This window comes from Syzygium oleosum, unplaced genomic scaffold, assembly GCF_021117445.2.
Source record: "Syzygium oleosum isolate NSW1041296 unplaced genomic scaffold, Sole_v2.1 Sole_v2.17, whole genome shotgun sequence".
NCBI classification, from domain to species: domain Eukaryota; kingdom Viridiplantae; phylum Streptophyta; class Magnoliopsida; order Myrtales; family Myrtaceae; genus Syzygium; species Syzygium oleosum.
Genome location: NW_026607501.1, coordinates 8,496,200 through 8,516,421, shown reverse-complemented (window position 1 = coordinate 8,516,421; position 20,222 = coordinate 8,496,200). Strand labels below are relative to the sequence as shown.

The 20,222-nt window shown below is 44.7% G+C and overlaps 1 protein-coding gene and 1 pseudogene across 1 annotated transcript; one reads left to right on the top strand and one right to left on the bottom strand.

Annotated features, from left to right (window-relative positions):
• Positions 1-605: 605 nt before the first annotated feature.
• Positions 606-12,787, bottom strand: LOC115678972 (beta-glucosidase 24-like; annotated as a pseudogene).
• A 1,682-nt stretch (positions 12,788-14,469) lies between these two features.
• Positions 14,470-19,906, top strand: LOC115668452 (4-coumarate--CoA ligase-like 9). The gene is made up of 6 exons (XM_056319144.1): positions 14,470-15,701; positions 16,607-16,796; positions 17,436-17,581; positions 17,678-17,745; positions 18,871-18,973; positions 19,600-19,906. Exons 1-6 carry the CDS (start codon positions 14,670-14,672, stop codon positions 19,723-19,725), a joined length of 1,665 nt encoding a protein of 554 aa, XP_056175119.1. The 5' UTR covers positions 14,470-14,669; the 3' UTR covers positions 19,726-19,906.
• Positions 19,907-20,222: the final 316 nt, after the last annotated feature.

The window sequence follows — 20,222 nt, the reverse complement described above, 5'->3', positions numbered from 1 at the left end:
GTCTTGGTCGGTCGCTCCACCTAGCTTACAGGCCCCGCTTATCACCCAATCTTCGTTCTACGTTACAATCACTCACACTTTTGAGTGTTTCCCAGCCCTAAAGTACACACAAATCCATAGAAACGAATATTTTTTTTAGCAAAATGCAAGAATCGAATTGGGTTTGTGTAATCTTTTGTTGCTTGTAGTGGTCGTTGCCGTTACCAGTGTTCATGCTTGGAATTGGCCGGACGCTTCCCTCTCCCTCAAAGATTTCCAGTTCTGTGAGAACCCCGGTTTCATTTTCATTCTCTGATCAATCTGATTATCGAACGCTAGCGCTTTCTGCTTAGGGGGACAACAATTCAACAAGCGCTAAGTATGGCTACCAATTCAGGCCGCCAGCGGCACATTCATTTTGCGGTAGCCAACTGAATCTATTATGTGTCTCGTAGTGCATATGACTGTGAGCACTTCCGCTGTAAAATGATGTTCGCTGTTATTTGCACGTGGAAAACACATTTTGTGATGAAATCAGCAGGGCCTAAATAGCATTAGATCTGACGTACCAAAAAAACGTTTTACAACAGGACCAGAAAGAGGTAAGCGCATATGTTGGTGATCTATTAACCAGAAGACCATGACATGTCCACTGTTTCTTCTTTGCCTTTAAGAAATGTTGGTAGCCACTTTGCCGACAGTTTCGGTATGTGCTTGAATTGTTCTTGTCGTCGATGTAGTACAGCCCGAATCTTGTTGTATAGCCATCTCCAAACTCAAAGCTGTCGAACAGAGACCAGTAATATATCCCTTCACATTTACTCCTTTCCTGCAAGACGCAGTAAGCAAGTAAATAAGTCAAGTTCAGTGCTTTTCCTATCTGGTACGTGGTAAAAATTCCTTTTGACTGTTCACTATTCAATTCAGAGTCTGAAGCTCTCTCTTTGCTTAAATAAGTGAAAAGATCCCTTTTTTGTCAAGTATGGTTAAACCAAATCCTTGTTGCAATATGTGATGATGCTAAAATAAATGTTTTTGGCTCGAACCGCTTACTTTATTGCTAGCTTGATCTGATGCAAATGTTTCAGGACAAACTTGATGCGGTGTTGATCCTTCAGTGCTTCCCAAATAGGCCTGGCATCGACTTTTGCTTCCGTGACTCCTGTCAAGCAAGACTAGTCATTTAGGAAACAGGTGTCTTCTTTTACAGGGATGAATAAAATTATTTAGGATTTCAGACCATTCTCAGTGATGTAGATTTTGGGGCTTTTGCAATTCTGCTTTATGTGCTCCAAAATTTTTTGTATCCCCCTTGGGTATATATAGATATAGCTGCTTCCTTCAGCCTGCAATGTGCAAAAAATGTATAGGAGTTTTTAGGAGCAACACCTGTGACGCCCTAGTTTTAACTCACTCAAGGTATTGTCCGCTTTGACCCGTTCCTTACCGAGCCTTACTATAACATCCTCAATTTCAGTACCGGGAAATGGCTATGGTTTAAGTTTGATGGTTTTCCAATCAGAGCTAATTTTACTCTTGTTCTGGAAAATCCAGATTCGGATCCTCTGTACCCTTTTGTTTTGTTATTTTTGTGGAGACTTTTTTTATCCGAATTTCCAAGCACTTCCTTCTTCAAAGTTTCTCCAAACATCTTGAAGTTTTACATATTATAATTTCAGAATTTTTGGACTTGATATGAGTAGTACGATAGCCTAAATTTCGGACCGTGTAAAACTACTCAGAATGGGTATTTCGGTGATGTTTACACTTTCTTGATTTTCTAGAAACTTTTCTGGGCCGATTTTGAACAAACTTCCTTCACAAAAATTGTTGAGAACTTCTTTCTCTATAACATATATAAATTTGGGAATTTTTAGAGATTATTTGGATTCTGAACAGAGCTTACTTTGAGAAGCAAGAATTCTGTTCCAGCGAATTGTTTTTAGTCTGTCTTTGAGCTATTAAAATTTGTGTTTAAAGAAAGATTCAGATTTCATGTTCTTCATGGAAAATATTTATTAATGTCTTTTTTATGACATATTCAAATTTTATAATTTTCGGAATTCATTTACTATATTTTAAGCCCGATTTCTAGAATAGTGCAAAAACTGTCGGTTTTGTCAGATTTCAAATATTCATCATTTTCTATATGAGAACGTTTGAATCTCGACATGATGTCTTCTGGTGATTTAATGTGCTCATTCTAAGCTTTCAAATGAGATATTATAAGCTTTGATTGGAGGTCACACGAAGGGGGAAATCGAGAGGGAGCCAAGAGACAAAAGGAGGGTTCTAGAAAGTCAAAGCTTGGCGAACAAGTTGACAAAGCTTGGAGAGCAAGTGGTCAAAGCTTGGGGAGCAAGTTGGCTTGCCTATAAATAGGCTTGGTTCCCCCCTTTAGTTACCACACTCCACTTCCTCTTCCTCTCTCATCTCTCATTCTCACGCCTCTCTCTCTCTCCCTCATCCTCACACCGATCACCTCTCTTTCTCTCTCTCGCTATTTGCTGCCGCCGACCACCGTAGACGTTTTATTGTGATTATAGGTGATTAAAGATGAGTGAATTCCCTAACACTTGGATAGGGCGGTGTGTTACGTGATTGGAACGCGGCATGTAAGTGGATTCCCTAATCTCGGGATAGGAAGTTATGATGCGTTGTTGGCTTGAGTTCTCACCCGAGCCTTTGTTGAGACTTGCGTGTTGTTATTTGTCTCGATGTTGCACGCATCGCTTGTTATCATGCTTGATGTTCTCATCCATGCTTGTTGATTTATAAGAGGATAGGACGCGGTGTTACGAGTTTGGCTCGAGTAGTGACCATGTCTGTGATGTTCAATGTTTGCATGAATGCTTCTTGTTTTGCTTCATAATCGTAAGTCAAGGCACGTACAAGTCATGAAACAGGATGTCGTATGGTTTCATACTCATGTTGTGGCGTTACGGGATGAGTTCAGCTTGGTGCGGGTTTACATTGGGATGTGTAGATCCAGGCCAAGTTCGGCTTCAATTCGGCGCTCGGCATGGCCGATTGAATCACGTGCCGCGACCCGCATGTTAGGAGAATGTTCTAGAGATCATGATTACACAAGCACGGCACGCCTTTGGGCTTGATTGCATGGACTAATGAAATCAAGATAATAAACCGGCTTGTGTGACCCATGATGTGTGATCACTAAATAAAAGAAGAAAACCGCCGTCACATAGTATTGCCAGCGATGCCTCGGTAAACTAGCGCCGGGATGCCCTAGTTGAGTCAGGATGCTTGGGTTGAGCCCGGATGCCTCGGGTGAGCTAGCCCTGGGATGCCTCGGTTGAGCCAGGATGCCTCGGTTGAGCCAGAATGCCTAGCATGAAGCTGGATGCCTCGGTTGAGCCCGGATGCCCTGGTTGAGCCGGGATGACGATACATGAATCTTATATGTGTGCCGGTACGTGATAAATGAAGTATATATGTGTGCTGGTATGTGTGTTTATTGATAAGTTGAATTTATATGACCGGATAAAGGTGAGTTTCCACGTGAACATAGCAAAGGCAAGGTCAAAGTCTTTGCTATTGATTTGCCATCGACATAAGGCGGGGAAAGTATTTGTATGCGTTAGTACGACGGCGAGGCATCATCCTACACAAGTATTAGTGAATTTACTCATTGAGTCCCCCCGACTCACTCCCCGTTGTTTTTCCTTTTTTCAGGTCCGTAAGACGGAGGATGACGTAGAGGAGCTAGGATTAACCTCGGCCTTCACTTGTGATATGATTTGTGCATGGACGGCCCGTGGAAAAAAGGGCTTGTAAAATATGTTTAAGTAAAATGGCAATAATGTGTCTTGCCTGTTATGTTTTTCCCGATTTCTAGCTATTATTATGTTTGGGAATTGTTTATACACGTTTCCGCCTGTGTTTAATAATAAGATGTTACATATTAATACAAGGTTTGCTCATGATGCTTGTCATAACTCCGTTGTTTGTTCTGATTGTGATTGTTCCGAATTAATTGCTTCCGCTTGTGCTTAGTTAAAGATAATAACGAATGGGACGTCGCACTAATAACCCCGAGGGAAGGACCTTACCTCACGATTTTGTCCATTGGCGTACATGCAGGCACTTTCCCAGGAGGTCACCCATCCTAGTAGTGCTCTGGCCTGGGCTCGCTGAACTTTGGAGTTTCAAAGCAAAAACTTGCCGTTATGTCAAAAGGCGCCTCCGTGAGTTAATTCAAGTTTTCACATATATATTCCAGAATCGCTCTCCCCCTATTCAATGCACAGTTAAATTCAATTCCACCCCATTTTCCATCCTAGAAGCCTGTCAGGAGCCGTTACTAGTCTAGACCCTCTAGCTCCGGTGAACACTCCTCTCCTCGTCGGACTGGGTCGTTATAGGCCCACCAGCTTCCGTGTGGTTCGTCCACGAACCACACACCTATTGAAGGGAGTCCCGCTCTGATACCATATTGTGACACCCTGGATTTAACTCATTCGGGGTATTGTTCGCCTTGGCCCGTCCCATATTGAGCCTCACGGTTTTGTCCATTGGCATACAGGCAGGCACTTTCCCAGGATGTCACCCATTCTAGTAGTGCTTTGGCCTAAGCTCGCTTAACTTTGGAGTCCAAAGCAAAAGCTTGCCGTTACGTCAAAAGGCATTTTCGTGAGTTAATTCCAGTTTTCACATATATATTCTAGAATTGCTCTCCCCCTGTTTGGTGCATGGTTCGGTTCATTCCTGCCCCTTCGCCATTCTAGAAGCCTGCTAGGAGCCGTTCCTTGTCCAGACCCTCTGACCCCGGCGACCACTCCCTGTCCTCATCGGACCGGGCCGTTACAACACCTACCATGAGAAATTTCTTCCTACTAAAGCTTCTGTCTTTTCTTGCTTCATTGTTCTCACACCTTTTCACCAATCGGAACTCCATCTTTATCGGCCGCAACAACCAAAAAAAGGCAAATCTCATATGCTGTTTTCAGCTTCTTCCTAGATCATTTAGGGATAAGATAAAATCAAATGTATACTTCGGAGGCCTGCATGCGAGTCAAGACTGAAGCTGGTTGGTGGTGCAGTTGGATCTACAGCGACCGCTTTGGTATATCTGGTTGTGTAGTAATTGAATCCAACAAAATTGAATGATCCCTTGACCAGCTCTTTATCTGCGTCGGTTAGGGGTAAGCATGGTCCGGGTGGGCAATTCCCACCCTAGAACCGGGAAATGCCCACTAAGGACCGATTCCGAAAAATTGGAATCGAAAACCGCTCGTTGGTGTCATGGATCCACCCGAGAACCGGACCGTTGGTCCGGTCCGGTTCCCGGGTAGGTCCATGGAACTGGTCCCACTAGCCAAGGATGGAGACGGAAAGACGGAGATGGAGAGTTGGAGACGGTGAGGCGAGCATCGACCGAGAAGAGAGAGAGAGTGAGAGTGAGCGTGAGGCGAAAGCAAAAGAAGGTATTTCTCGACTCAATGTGAAACTGTTAACGTCGAGTGAGTTAGGTTTAGTTTAGGGATTTAGGAATTTTCTTTTTTTAAAAAATTAAAAATTAAATAAATATATTATATTTGTTATTATATTACCGGTCCGGTCCGGGTGGGCTGGCTGGCGGTTCCACGCCTGGAACCGCGAACCGGACCAATACCCACCGATTCCCAAAAATTGGAACCGGGAACCTGACCGGTTCTCTTAGGAACCACAAATTCCGATCCGGTTCCGGGCGGTCCCGAGCGGTCCGGGCGGTTTCCGGTTCTTTTGCACACCCCTAGTGTCGGTGAAAGTGGGTAATCTCTCTTTTACTAAACTTCTCATGGAAGTTGGATATGATCCATAAACTAGTGGCCCCATGAACCTGTTACGAGGCAATGTTTTTGAGTGGTTGAAAGATAGGGAGGTAGATGGGATGAACGTTGAAGTGAAATATGAAGATTGGGGTTACATGATATAATTAAAATAAGAGAATATCCAATATGATACCATCTTAAATTACGGAAGCAGAATAAAGCTAACTTCGTAGAGTTATTACTATTCCCGACTGTCTAAAATCAAGCAGCATAAAATTCATTCATTTTAACTTGGGGAGACAGTTTGTTGAAGATGAAAAATAAATAACAAAGTTATAATTACATCATATCACAGTTTTATCAGACGAACCTATGAATCTTCAATTTTTTTTTTGTTCTGCATATAGGATCCGAGCAATTTTACTTACCATCCTGAGTGGAAAGTCCAAGGCTCTTTTGGCGGCTTTTTTTATCTTCTGCTGATTCTGAATAGGGCTCAAAATACTGAGCTACAAGGGCTATACCAACTTCTCCACCTTGATTGGCCTAGGAACAAATTTTGAAAATTTGAAGCTATAGTTCTTTTGAAGATACCCGAAACTAGAGCTAATAAATAGATGTGACAATTGATAAAGCAATAAGAATAAGGATGAAGTATATGGCTTACTTGGAACTTTTCCTTGCAGCAGCGTGAGCAAGTATTAGGTTGTGGCTCACAACATAAGGCTCAGTGGATGAATTACCAGCTGGGCATGCACGAGCTGGTACGGAGCGCCTCCCTGGCGGTGCAACTCCATAGTCATAACCAAGTTGGGCTACCATCAGCGGCTCGTTCACTGTGATCCACTTTTTGACCCTATCTCTGAAAGTTTTGAAACAAATTTCAGCATAATCCTTAAAATCATCCCCGCGAAAAATAGAGAAGAATTGTTGAGTGATGACAATCATGTTCAATATGTCTAAAAAGAAGATACATCGAATGACTTCAATACAGGAAAAGAGCTTGTGATGCTGCTCGCACAAATTTCCGACTCAAGGGCCCTCCATATTTGTCTTGCAGTACTTGTGGTGGATCGAAGTGAAAATTTGTCACAAGTGGTTCAATGCCTACATTAGATTATTAGAAAAGGTCAGATCTTGATTAGCAGTCAATGAGTGGAATTTCACCTTAGCAGGTGAATACTGAAGGAGGAAATTACTATTATTTCACTTTGTTATCGAACTCTAAAATAAATGCTAAGTATTGGAGAAACAGAAAGCTAACAAAGTACATTCAGAACAGTATTAATTTGGTGACTGGAATGTTGAATTTTCTTGGATGCTGCAAACTGCTAGAGCGAAAGCTCTGAGCAAGATATTGCTTAAATTGGCATGGAATGGAACAATCTGTCACCTTTGGAGGGATTGTTCTTAAATTGGCATTAATCCTCCTGTTAATAGAGTTCTCAAGAGTGTGCTATTTGTTATTCGTATTACAATATCTATTTTCTTAATTGCCAAAAAGTTGACTTAGACTGAAGAAGATAAGGTCTTGCTCTAGGTGGGGAGTATCTTTTTTTTTTTTTTCGGATGGTGGGGAGTATCTTTGCCTGCTTAACTTAGGAGGATTATTGAAGTTGCTCTCATGTCGAAGTACTCTATAGCTATGTTCTTGGAGCAATCTGTTGGACTCTTTGAGACATTTGAGAGTCTTTGGGACATCTTGTGAGGGTTTCTGGGATTTTAAGGTTGTGATGTATGATTTGGGACATTATGTTGCTTTGGGTTCACAAGGTTTCTTTTGGAACATTTGTAGGATTGATATGGAAATTTGCGAGCTGGTAGTGGACATTGTTCATCCACATTGGTTCTGTGCTCAATACGATATCTTACATATAGATGGAAAAAAAAAAGGAACTGTAACTGAGATCCTGTATCATTGTAGCACTCACCATTTTTTATCAATTCATCAATGAAAATTGTTGTAATGATCAGTGCCTTCTTGGTTCACTCCACAACTTAAGGATCCACCTACATGTTCCGAAGTAACAACAGTTCTATGTTTAAAAATTGTCAAAGAAAAGCTAAAAGGTCCGACAAACTGCAAATTTAACGACATGAGCATGACTTAAGGGCTGCAAGTTCGACAGTAAACTATAGGGACTATGGATTTTTGTTACTGAATGATAGGGACGACGACTTACTAGGCAGAATCCTCGTCCAAGAAATAGAGAATCTGTAAGTATCCCCGCCAAGTTTTTTTAGCAACTTCACATCTTCTTGCAATAGCATATAAACTAACACATTACCAAGAACGGTCGCTAGCCCTCTTAGAATAAATAGCATAAGTTCTCATATCAAATGCCAGACATGTGTTTATGTGATGTTATGAAGTTCCTACCCTGTAACGTCTATAAGAATCCACTGCATTTTCTGGGGTACTCCTGTCTATAATCTTTCCTGATCAACAAAATGAGACCGTCAAATATATTAGACCCAAGTCAATGTATGGTGGCGCCAGCTCAAAACTTCAGCCAGAAACGGCTCAGTGCTATTAGTTCACAAAAGACAAAACATTTGAACAAGGGTTATGCAGTGTAATCCACCTCGGAATCTCTCGGCATAGGTGTCCCAGGTGCTGAGTCCTTTCCCATATTTTCTGGCTGATCCTTCTACCTGCATATATCAAAGTAACACTTGGATTCGCATCAATCATAGGTGATAGCTTGTTGCTGACAAATTCTCTCAAGCTGCATTGCCACTCAAGCTCAAGGATGAGTTAGCAGTACGGGGTTGTGACTCCAGAGGATGGGGATGATGCCATGGCATTGACGAGGTTCGCAATGACAAGGCTGAGATATCTTAGTATAATAAAAAGATGTGTGTACCTGCACAGCAGAAGTAGCAGCTCCAAACAAGAAGTCAGCAGGAAAGTCTGACCTCTTGACGTTTAATTCAGACTGTGATGCGTTCACATTCGTACCTGCAAAAGATTCACACTAATCATCGCTGCCTGGAGCTGCTGCTGCCGAGCATTGACAGAGAACTCTCAAGTATATGGGTTGTTCAGGATGGCGCTCTAGGACATGTTACATTCCATATTTTGAGTTATGATACGATCCATTTTAATTCCATGTACCTTAACCAACTCAAACAGGGCAAATATGTTGTCGCATCATATTAGTCAATGGAAAGCGAAAATGCTTCTTTTTAGCAATATGCGGAACAGAATTTTCTTGGTTAACATTTCTCAGCCATTTTGATCAGAAAAAAAAAAAAACCCATCAGTGATTAAACCACTGCAAAATCTCGAAGAGAAGAAAAGCAAGAGGAAATAACCGGACGGACCATGACCGAGACAGGGAAGCAAAGCGGTGAATAGGAATGGAACGAGAATCCGGGCGACCATCATCCGGGACGATGACAGAGGAGACGCCACGGTCTCACGGCAGGAATCAAGGTCAACCCATATAACCGTCCCTGAAAACAACGGATAGAGGTGACAAAGCAGCTGTTCTTGTTGATCCGGTTTCAGGCAACTTTATAGAGGGAGACCACCACGACCAGTAATATTCTGGACAATTTTCTTGTAACTTGTTGGAAAGCATTCAAGTATATCCATTAATTTTGACCATAATGGAAAAAACCTGATGTAATAGTTTCGTTTTGTTTTCACTTATGTGATGGCAATTTTTTTTTTTATCTGTCCTATCTCTAACTCTTCTCGTTTTCTGACTTTTGCCCCGCACCTGTGATACTAGCGTTCCCATCTCTCAATCCCTTTACCAGCAGGGCCGCATGCCTATTGGTTATGCGGTGGCATTGATGCAGCACCAAAATGATGTATCATTATAAATGAGTATTAATGCTAGTAAGTTTTTCATCGTGCTTAGTACATTTTTTAACCTTGATAGTGACATCTTATCACTCGACAATCCGTTATTGAAAAGACACCACTTTAGTATCATTTTATTGGAGCATGCAGCAATTCTACCACCGTCTTAAAGGTTGAACATAATTGGGCCCTAAACAATATGAATACCATTTGCCACACCTTTTCACCACTTGTCAACCATAAACCATCGTCACCCAGCCAACATAACCCAACCACTTGACCCATTGATCATGGTTCTTGTGATGAAATCTCAACCTTCTTGTGATGTTCCTCTGCAAGTGTTGTGTTATTCTGGCTAAGTGCAACTTATGCTTGTGTTTCCTTCATGGATGTCTGCAATGTAAGGACCTGGTTTTAAAACGCGTTACACAAGGATTAGAGACCAAGCCTTATAAACTCACCAAGATCTCACACCCTAAGCAATGTGGGACAAACGAAATTACATTCTCCCCTCCTTCGAGCACTCGTCGGACCGGGTCATTACATTCTCCCCTCCTTCGAGCACTCGTCGGACCGGGTCATTACATTCTCCCCTCCTTCGAGCACAGCGTCCTCGCTGTGGCCCTACACGCGGTCGGGAGTCGGCTCTGATACCATTTGTAAGGACCTCGACCCCGCTTCCGCTGCGCCACTCCTTGTGTAATATTGTCCGCTTTGGACATTAAGTCCTCACGGTTTTAAAACGCGTTACACAAGGATTAGGGGCCAAGCCTTATAAACTCACCAAGATCTCACTCCCTAAGCAATGTGGGACAAGAGCAATGCAATCCCCTCGCCATCCGCGAAATCTGCCGGGAGCCGCTCCTTATCCGAGCCCTCTCTGGCTCCGGCGATCACTCCTTGCCCTCGTCGGACCGGGTCGTTACATGCAATCTATGGATAGCTGTTCGAGCTTTTTCTCAAATCTTATGGTCGGATTTGTGTACATGTTTTAGGGAGATATAAGTTATATCAGTACTTGCCACCTTGTTCATTCGACTCCAAGTGAATCCACGAGAAAATGCCAATTTCACAGTAGGTCAGCCTTTCTCTACATGCGTGGTTAATATTAGGGGTGAGCAAATAGGACTTTCAACTTAAGAACTAAATCAAACCGACCTTACATATAGGTTCCAAGCCAATGTAAAAAATTTGAAAACCGTCCTTAATTGGTTCCCCGGGCCTTAAATTGATTGTTTCTACTCGTTAAACCAGCCTTGTGAGACCAGTTCCTAAGTAGAATAGTTTTGAATTGGTTTCAAAGCCGGGGGAGAATCCATTTTAAACTGGTTCAAAACCAAACTCTACAAGTCTCTTCATTAAGAAATTTTGCACAAAAAAAAATGTATATTGAGGTTGAGTATCTCAACATAAGCAAGCCGCCTCCCGAACCGACCGGTTCAGAACTCAATTCCAAAAACTTGGAACTAAATTTGATAGGGTCCGGAATCTACCCGCCATGTGATGGATCACCCCTAATCAGTACTCTTCCTACACCCGTTGTTGCCAAAACCTTAGGATGTATTCTAAATTCCCTAATGCCTAATTTCTTTGCAGTAACAAAAACGGTTCATGTTATGGGCACTTTATCTTGACAGATAATACCGACACCGAGATTAACACGACGGAGAGATATTCATCATAGGATCGGAATCTAAAATCCAAAGTCATCATTAGCCTAAAGTGGTTGGATTAGGGAGGCCTATTTCAAAATTTTCCCTATTTTGAAGGGGACCATTTTATAGTTAGGTATATTTCTTCATCTTTGTAATAATGACGAAGGCCCGTGAATGCACTTCAGAAAAGAAAAGGTTTAAATAGTGGACCCAAGTTATTTAATCTCTCTGACTTCAGAGGCCTGTTTGGTTCAATTTTAAAAAGGAAAAACCACCAAAAACCCCAAACTATCTTCATTGTGACATTTATCCCGAACTTTTTTTGCGACACCAAAACCCAAACTTTTGCCCGTGTGACACATTTACCCTCCGTTAGGGTTTGTGAAAAACACCGTTAAAAATCCTACGTGGCCACGACGTGGACGACGGAATGCGAACGGCGCTGACGTGGCATCCATGTGGCGTTTAAGAAGCAAAGCAGCGTCGTTTTACATCTGACGTGGCTGAAGAAATAAAAATAAAAAGGACATCGTCTCTCTCTCTCACAGTAGCTTCACGTTCAAAACTTCTTTCGCCATGTTCAAGAGGTCTCTGAAGCTCCACGGTCTCCACCTACATGAACGAGCCCTTTCTTTGTGATCAGTCTCTCTCACTTGCTCCACCGTTGCTCCACCGTTGTCCCCCCACCCCCTTGAATTGAAAAACACATTTGCCCCAAATTCTAGGGTTTGTTCATGCTATCTCTCTCTGGAAATCTCAGTCCATGCTTGCGATTAGTTGTCAAATGGAGAAGCCCGATTTAGTCTTCTCCGTTGAAGCTTCCTGAGGCCCGAGATGGGCAACGATATTCCTCGCTTCTCTTTGATAGTTCATCTCCTTCGTGCGACTCTGGGAAAGCGTAAAAAGGAAGAAGAAACCACAAGTCCCCAACTGCATTGACGCCCTCAGGGTGGGGGGGACAACGGTGGAGCAACGGTGGAGCAAGTGAGAGAGACTGATCACAAAGAAAGGGCTCGTTCATGTAGGTGGAGACCGTGGAGCTTCAGAGACCTCTTGAACATGGCGAAAGAAGTTTTGAACGTGAAGCTACTGTGAGAGAGAGAGAGAGACGATGTCCTTTTTATTTTTATTTCTTCAGCCACGTCAGATGTAAAACGACGCTGCTTTGCTTCTTAAACGCCACATGGATGCCACGTCAGCGCCGTTCGCATTCCGTCGTCCACGTCAGTGGCCACGTAGGATTTTTAACGGTGTTTTTTCACAAAACCCTAACGGAGGGTAAATGTGTCACACGGGCAAAAGTTTGGGGTTTTTGGTGTCACGAAAAAAAGTTCGGGATAAATGTGTCACAATGAGCATAGTTTGGGGTTTTTGGTGGTTTTTTCCCTTTTAAAAATGCTAATGCAAATACCTTTGGGTGAAAGCCCATTGAGGAAATGCAAATGGTGTTTGGTAAAAATATTTTGTAAAGCTACTTTGACCAAAATATAGTGTTTGGTGAATTTTTTTTACAAATGGACTTTGAGAATTATCTTATTTATTAAAAAAAAAAAAACTAACCTACCCATCGCTGGAGCCGACCGCTGGCCATCCGGCGATGGCCTACGGCCGCCGGCGAGATAGATCTGGCGCTGGCGGCCGTCGCCCAAGGTCGAGCGACCCCCGGTGAGCCAGATCTGCCACCGCCGGCGGTCGCCCGAGGCCAGGCGACCCTCGGTGGGGGTCGCGACCCAAGCGACGGCCGCCTCGAAGTCACGCGACCCAGCGCCGGCACTGGGTCACGCGACCCGGGCCGCCACACTGTAGTCGCTCGACCCGGGCCGTCGCTGCTCGGGTCGCGCGACCCAGTGCGGCGACGGCCCGGGTCGAGCGATCTCGGTGACGGCGTCGCCTAGGTCGAGCGACCCCAGCGACGGCGTCGCCTGGGCGGTCGCTTGGGCAGTCGCCCGATCCCAGGCGACCTCGCCGGCCCTTCTCCCTCGCCGGCCGCTCTCGTCGGCTGCCTGGTGAAGAAGATGAACAGCTTCAAACCAAAAAAAAAAAAAAAAGAGACGTGAACAGTAACATTCGTGGAATGCTGAAAGCCCAAAGTTGGTCCGAACCAGCTTTGGACTTTCAGCATTCCAAATGCTAGCATTTAACCAATGCTAGCATGAAAGCTGAACCAAGCACCCTAGCATTTTGGAAAGGGGCTTTCGAGGCTCAAAGCCCCTTCCCAAAGCTAAACCAAACACCCCCTAAGATTTGGTTTGGCTGTGGGACATGCTCATCATCACAGACAATTCCACTCTCAGGCCCCGTTTGGTTCAGCATTTTCAATGCTCATTTGGGCTCTAAAGGCCCTTGGCCAAATGCAAATGGTGTTTGACAAATTTTTTTACTAACTTTGGGGAGATGCAATTATATTTCCAATGCTCATTTGGCCAAAGCACCTTGAAAGGTCCATTGGGAATGCTCATTTTCGAAATGCAACTGGTACTGTTCACTGGAACTGTTCATCTTCTCCCTGCAGCAGCTCCGGCGGCCGGCGACCGCCGCCTGATGGCTAGCCCGACCCTGGCGACCACCGCCTGGGGGTCGCGCGACACCGGCCACTGCCGTCTGGGGTCGCTGGACCTTGAGAGTCGCCTCGGTCGCTCGACCTCAAGCGACGCCGAGGTCGCGCGACCCTGTGCAGCGGTCGCCGCGGGTCGCGCGACCCTGTGCGGCGGCCGCCGGGTCGCGCCCGAGGTCGAGCGACCCAGTGACGGCCGGCCGGGTCGCGCGACCCCAGTGCAAAGGCGACGGCCGCCCGGGTCGCGCTACCTCTGGCCGTCGCCGGGCCGCCGTCGGTCGCGCGACCCAAAGTCGCCGCTCGGGTCGCGCGACCCAGCGGCCGCCGCTCTGGGTCGCGCGACCTGGCGGCCGCCGCCGGGTCGCTGCCCGGCGACCGCCGCCTAGGGTCGCGCGACCTCGTGCGACAGGGCCACTGAGGTCGGGCGACGGCCGCCGGCGCCGGATCTGGCTCGCCGGCGGCTGTAGCCCTTCGCCGGAACTGTTCATCCAAAGAGTATCTTTTTTTTGAAAAAAAAAACCTCTCAAAGCTCATTTGTAAAAAAATAACCAAATACAATTGTATTTTCTCAAATGGCTTTCAAATGATTTTTTACCAAACGCTATTTGTATTTTTCCAAAATAACTTTCACCTAAAGATATTTACATTCTTCAAATGAGCATTGAAAATGCTGAACCAAATGGGCCCTTAGTTTGCTTCTTCTATATGTCTAGTTATCATTTTCAGTGCAAGCAGCAGCAGCAGCAGCAGCAGTAGCAGAGGACGACGTTGTTATGCTTTTGTAACCGACGGACATCTCAACGCACGCCGTCGGTTTTTGGCTTCCAACTGTGATAACCGAAGCATCGACTGCTTCTCTTTCTCTCTTTCTCCTCCTGCTTCCGCTTCCCATTTCCATGGCGGGCCCGACTAGCCCCTCCCGCCACTCCGCCGTCGACCCCGGCAGCGGCTACTGCCCCGCCACCAGGACCTTCCGCAGCCTCCGCCCCCACTTCCCCCTCCCTCCCCCGTCCCTCCCCCTCTCCGTCTCCCACTACGCCCTCTCCCTCCTCCCCCCCTCCACCTCCGCCGCCTTCCTCGTCCACGCCACCTCCGGTCACCTCCTCTCCTACCCGGACTTCCTCCGCCGCGTCCGCTCCCTCGCGCTCTCCCTCCAGTCCAGCTTCTCCCTCGCCAAGGGCGACGTGGCCTTCATCCTCGCCCCTCCCTCCCTGCACGTCCCCGTCGTCTACTTCGCCCTCCTCTCCATCGGCGTCGTCGTCTGCCCCGCCAATCCCCTCAGCTCCCCCTCCGAGATCGCCCACCAGGTCCGCCTCTGCCGTCCGGCCATCGCCTTCTCCACCTCCCAGATCGCTCCCAAGCTCCCCAGGGTCCCCCACGGCACCGTCCTCATCGACTCGCCCGAGTTCGAGTCCATGCTGGCTCAGTACGGCTCGGTTCCTATGGCAGAGGCGATGCCTCCGAACCAGGTGGAGCAGTCCGATTCGGCGGCCATCCTGTTCTCGTCGGGCACAACGGGCAGAGTCAAAGGAGTCCTGCTGACTCACCGCAATCTGATTGTGCTGCTCGCGGGGTTTTATCACTTGCGGCTACAGCGAGCCGAGCACGAGCCGCACCCAGTGTCCCTCTTCGTGCTGCCTCTGTTCCACGTGTTCGGGTTCTTCATGCTGGTCAAAGCGTTCGCGCTCGGGGAGACGGCGGTTCTGATGGAGAGGTTCGATTTCGTGGAGATGTTAAGGGCGATCGAGAAGTACCGAGTGACGAAAATGCCGGTTTCCCCGCCGTTGATCGTGGCGTTCGTGAAGTCGGAGATCGCGGGGAAGTACGATCTGAGCTCGCTCCAGGTGCTCGGATCCGGCGGCGCTCCGCTCGGGAAGGAGGTCGCCGATGGGTTCAGAGAAAGATTCCCCCATGTGGAGATCGTTCAGGTAAATTTATAATTAATATTTGGTAGGGTCTAGATCAAACTTGATACGCTTTTGTCAATGCTTAATTGTTTATCCAGATAGATGGTGCGTCCTTGTTTATGATGATGGTTGTCCGAGTTAGGGAATACCCCCATTAACTACTAATTTTTTCACATTCTAACAAAATAATAGTTGGTCGAATGCTGATCTATAACGAACCCTCAGAAGGATGCGTGATTAAACTATTGATTAATGTTCAATTTGATTGTGAACTATCATGATTCCTGGTTTTAAAGTGTTTAGACGATGACCTGGTATGTGATCAAATGAAGAAGAAGAAGTCTCCTCTAGTTGTCAGCTTTTACTTTTTTTGAAGACAGTAGGCCAGCATGAGCACCTTCCTCTTGCACTATGGTCCTCGGAGGAGCGTAGCGGCAAGTGGTGCATTGTTAGATCCGGATCCCATGGAGTGTAACTGAGATCAACACTCGAAATTTGTGCAACTTTCTAACTAAGTTGGCGAGTTTGGTTACATGCTTATGAACTTAAGCCCCCGATATCGGGTTTGGATCATCATAGTTATAACCAGGGTGTTCTTCAATAGTTAATAATCTGAAGGATTGATTAAAAGTTACATAATGTGTTGATTGAACTATGTGGGTTAAAACGATTGCTTTGAGCAATAACTAGTTTAACAAGCTCGAACTTCTAATCGTCTGTCTTGTGCTTTCTCGACTACTATGGCAATGGCTTCCTGCCCCTACTAATCTGGGAAACTATCCGACTTCTGTTTCAGCTCTGCTTATGTTTGAAATATCAAATTGTTCTTCTGATTTGTAGGTTTGTAATGTGAGGAAACCATGATGCTACTAATACTACATCAGATTTGTATCTCTTAAGTGTCAAATACTCTCATTGTATAATAGGGATATGGTCTGACAGAGACTTGTGGAGTGGGAACCGGGACATTGGGGCCTGATGAGGCGAACCACCATGGTTCCGTCGGTCGCATAGCTCATCACATGGAAGCGAAGATTGTTGATCCAACCACTGCGGATGCCCTGCCTCCTGGTCAGAGAGGAGAGCTATGGTTGCGAGGCCCAACAATCATGAAATGTAAGGATTGGCCATAATTAGGAGCTTTATTCAACTGTGTAAACATAACACCTTCCTTTGACACTTCCGACTGGAAGTTATCCATCAGTTTATCGTGCTTCTTCCCTAGCATCAAATGTCTGGCTCTTTTTCTGGGTGGTGTTACGTTATTTGCTGCTGATTTCAGGACTCTATTCACATTTTGTTGACATGTTTCAATTGTTGCTTCTTTCGACACATCTTCCTTTAACAGTATATCTCTCAGTATCTTGCATTTCACCTTTTCATCATGACCAACAACATTTTGCACCTTTTTGTCATTGTGGATCCAAATTGTGAGGATTTGTAATCATAATGGCAAATACTGGGCCAATTGGTTGCTTCACGATGGAAACAACAGAAAAAGAATCTATGTTGGCCAGATTCTAGGTTGCCCTTGTCAATAGAAAGTTCAAATTACTAGCTTGTAAGGTAGCTGCATTATACATGGTGACATGGTGCTATGCAAATAAAATTTGCTAGCGAGTACCAGTACTTTTTTTGAGTATTTTTTTTTTTATCATTCACCATTAACAAATTCAGCGCATTATTCCATTGAATAAAAATTCTCTGATTTCCCCACAATAGAATGGTGCTAAAAATAGGTGACTGGAGTGGCAGGTTATGTAGGGGATGACAAGGCAACTGCCGAAACAATTGACTCGGATGGTTGGTTGAGGACTGGTGACCTTTGTTATTTTGACTCCGAGGGGTTCTTGTTCATTGTGGACAGACTCAAGGAGTTGATTAAATACAAGGCATATCAGGTGACTAGTTAAAATAGCCTTTTTCTCAAGTTGTTTTTGGCTTGTCGGTTGCCTTCTCTCATCAAGTCGTGACGGATCATCGTATGCATATTTCAGGTTGCTCCTGCTGAGTTGGAACATCTTCTTCACTCCAACCCTGATGTTGCGGATGCTGCTGTGATTCCGTATGCATCTTCACTTCCTTGAGTATTTCTTATCGCTCAAATTACATTTTGCAGAATTCAGAACTCATATGTTCTTTTTAGTTTTAATATTTGGTATGATTCGTATGAATCGCTCAAATTACATCTTGTAGAAGTTAGAACTCATATGTTTTTTTAGTTATAATAATTGATATGATTCATATGAATTGCCGGCTTCTATATCAAACTTTTCCCACACTTTTAAATTTGCATCTGTTAGTAGGATGTGCTCTGCATTTTTTCGGAGACTATTGCTCATTGAGGATGATACATCGGTTTACATATAGGCATTTCAGTCAAACTTCTGTTATAAAACAAGTTCATCAGAATTTCCTAGACTGTTTGTCCTCTTGCCATTTCTTAACTCATAGTAGTCCTATGTTGCTTTAAGGCTGTGCATGGCAACCATTCCGTGTCCGGAAACAGATTCTGCTAAGAAATGATTCTTTTTTATTTTGTGCCCAGAAACAATTTCTAAGCATTTGAAGGCGTTTGGTAACTGCCCAAAATTTCTATTCTTAGAATAGAAAAAGAACAGAAATGCGTTTGGTAACTACACAAAATTTCATTTTATTAATAATATTTTGAATTTTTTAATATTTCTTTCTTTTTTTTCTTTTTTTTTTCTTTCTTTCATTTCTCTTCCTTGGCCAAGGCCGGTTGCCGGAGCCGGCGACTGGCCAAAAGCCAAGGCCAGCGAGGGCGTCGCGGCCCGCGCCGTCGCCACCCAGGTCCGTCGCCTGGGTGGCGACGGCGAGGCCTCGCCGTCGCGGCCCTCGTCGGCCCTAGCCTGTGGCCAGTCGCCGGCAAGCCGAAGAACAACAACAAACCAAAAAAAAGAAGAAAATGAAGAAGAATCAGAAATGGAAAAATTGTTCCAGAATCAAGAAGCTACTTTTTTTTGCTTCTTGATTCTGTTCCAAAACTGATTCTGGGAACAATTTTTTGCAAAATTGTGCCCGGGCACAAAAAATTTAACAAATGGATTTCTGCTCCCAAACTGATTCTGGGAACAAAAGAACAGAAATTTTTACTATTTGGCAAGTTGCCAAACAGCCCGCCCTAAGTGATCCACTTTTTCTGTCCTTTGTGATTATGTGGAGGCAGTTATCTTGATGAAGAAGTAGGGCAGATTCCCATGGCTTTCGTGGTTAGAAAACCTGGAAGCAACATTACTGAATCTCAGGTTATGGACTTCATCTCTAAACAGGTAATTTTTGGAATCCACTGAGCGAGTGTACTTGTCTCTCCCATATAGAATGGAGATTATTGTTTCTAGACACAAGTCAAGGGTGCCTGGAGGCTTTAAGGTGCTGTACGTATCTGCATTTATTTGCACTGAGTTGTGCTATCTTATGCTTAATGCTGCAAAAGAATTACAACTTGTTCTTTGGGGTCCGTTTCCTGCTACATAACATGGTAGGAAACAGATCACATTTGATGCTGCTTATTATGAGAGAGATGTAAAATACGAGATTCAACAGCCCATTGACTTGCGCCTTCTCCTCTCCTCTTAGAAGTTCTTGCAGTTATATAGAACTCCCGGACTGAAAGCAAACACGGGATTTTCCACTCATTCAATCTCATGCATACAAGGACATCCGTACATAAACCGTGCATGCTATGGATATATATGTGCTAGTTTACCTTATAGGTCATGTAATCATTGTCTTCTCTTTGTTCAAGTGCTTTGACTCATGGGAACTGTACTTTGGACAGTTTTCGGGAATATGCACGCAGGATAATAGGATTACCCTAGAATTACTATCACAATTCTCAATTAGAGTTGACAATTTATCTAGTGGTTCCAAATTATTGCTTTGAGTACTGCCGCAGGTTGCTCCATACAAGAAGATAAGGCGGGTAGCTTTCATCGGTAGCATCCCAAAATCTCCAGCAGGGAAGATCTTGAGGAGAGAACTGGTCGATCTTGCCACATCTGTCAGATCAGCTAAACTCTAGACAGTATGCCCAGAAGAGGAAATTAGACTTCTCGGTGCATGTTGTTTCAAGTTCTTTTGACACTTTTTAGGGCATCTATATAATTTGGAAGACCACCAAGGCATTACTAGCGAGTGACTAATCCATTGTAATTTGATTCCTACAAAAGCTAATTTAGAAAAAGCTGTTCCTTGGAGCGAAAGAGGACTACATTGGCACGCAATTTTGAAAGCCTCATTTCTGTCCTCTGGCTTTCATTAGCAATCTGAATTGCAATAATGGGAATCCCCCCTCCTGCAAGCAGTAACATTTCCTGTGTCTTTTCCTTGTAAGTAAATGATGGGAAGAATTACCACGGCCTGCTTCATTCACGATTCGCTAGTTACATTGCTCATAGAAACACCGAACTAATCACTACATGGTTAAGAGGTTGTGTTTGGCTTCTGAACAAGCTAGAGAATGAGAAGAAACTGAAAGAATTCAGCTGGACAGTCATCTCTCCTTTTATTTGGCTTGTG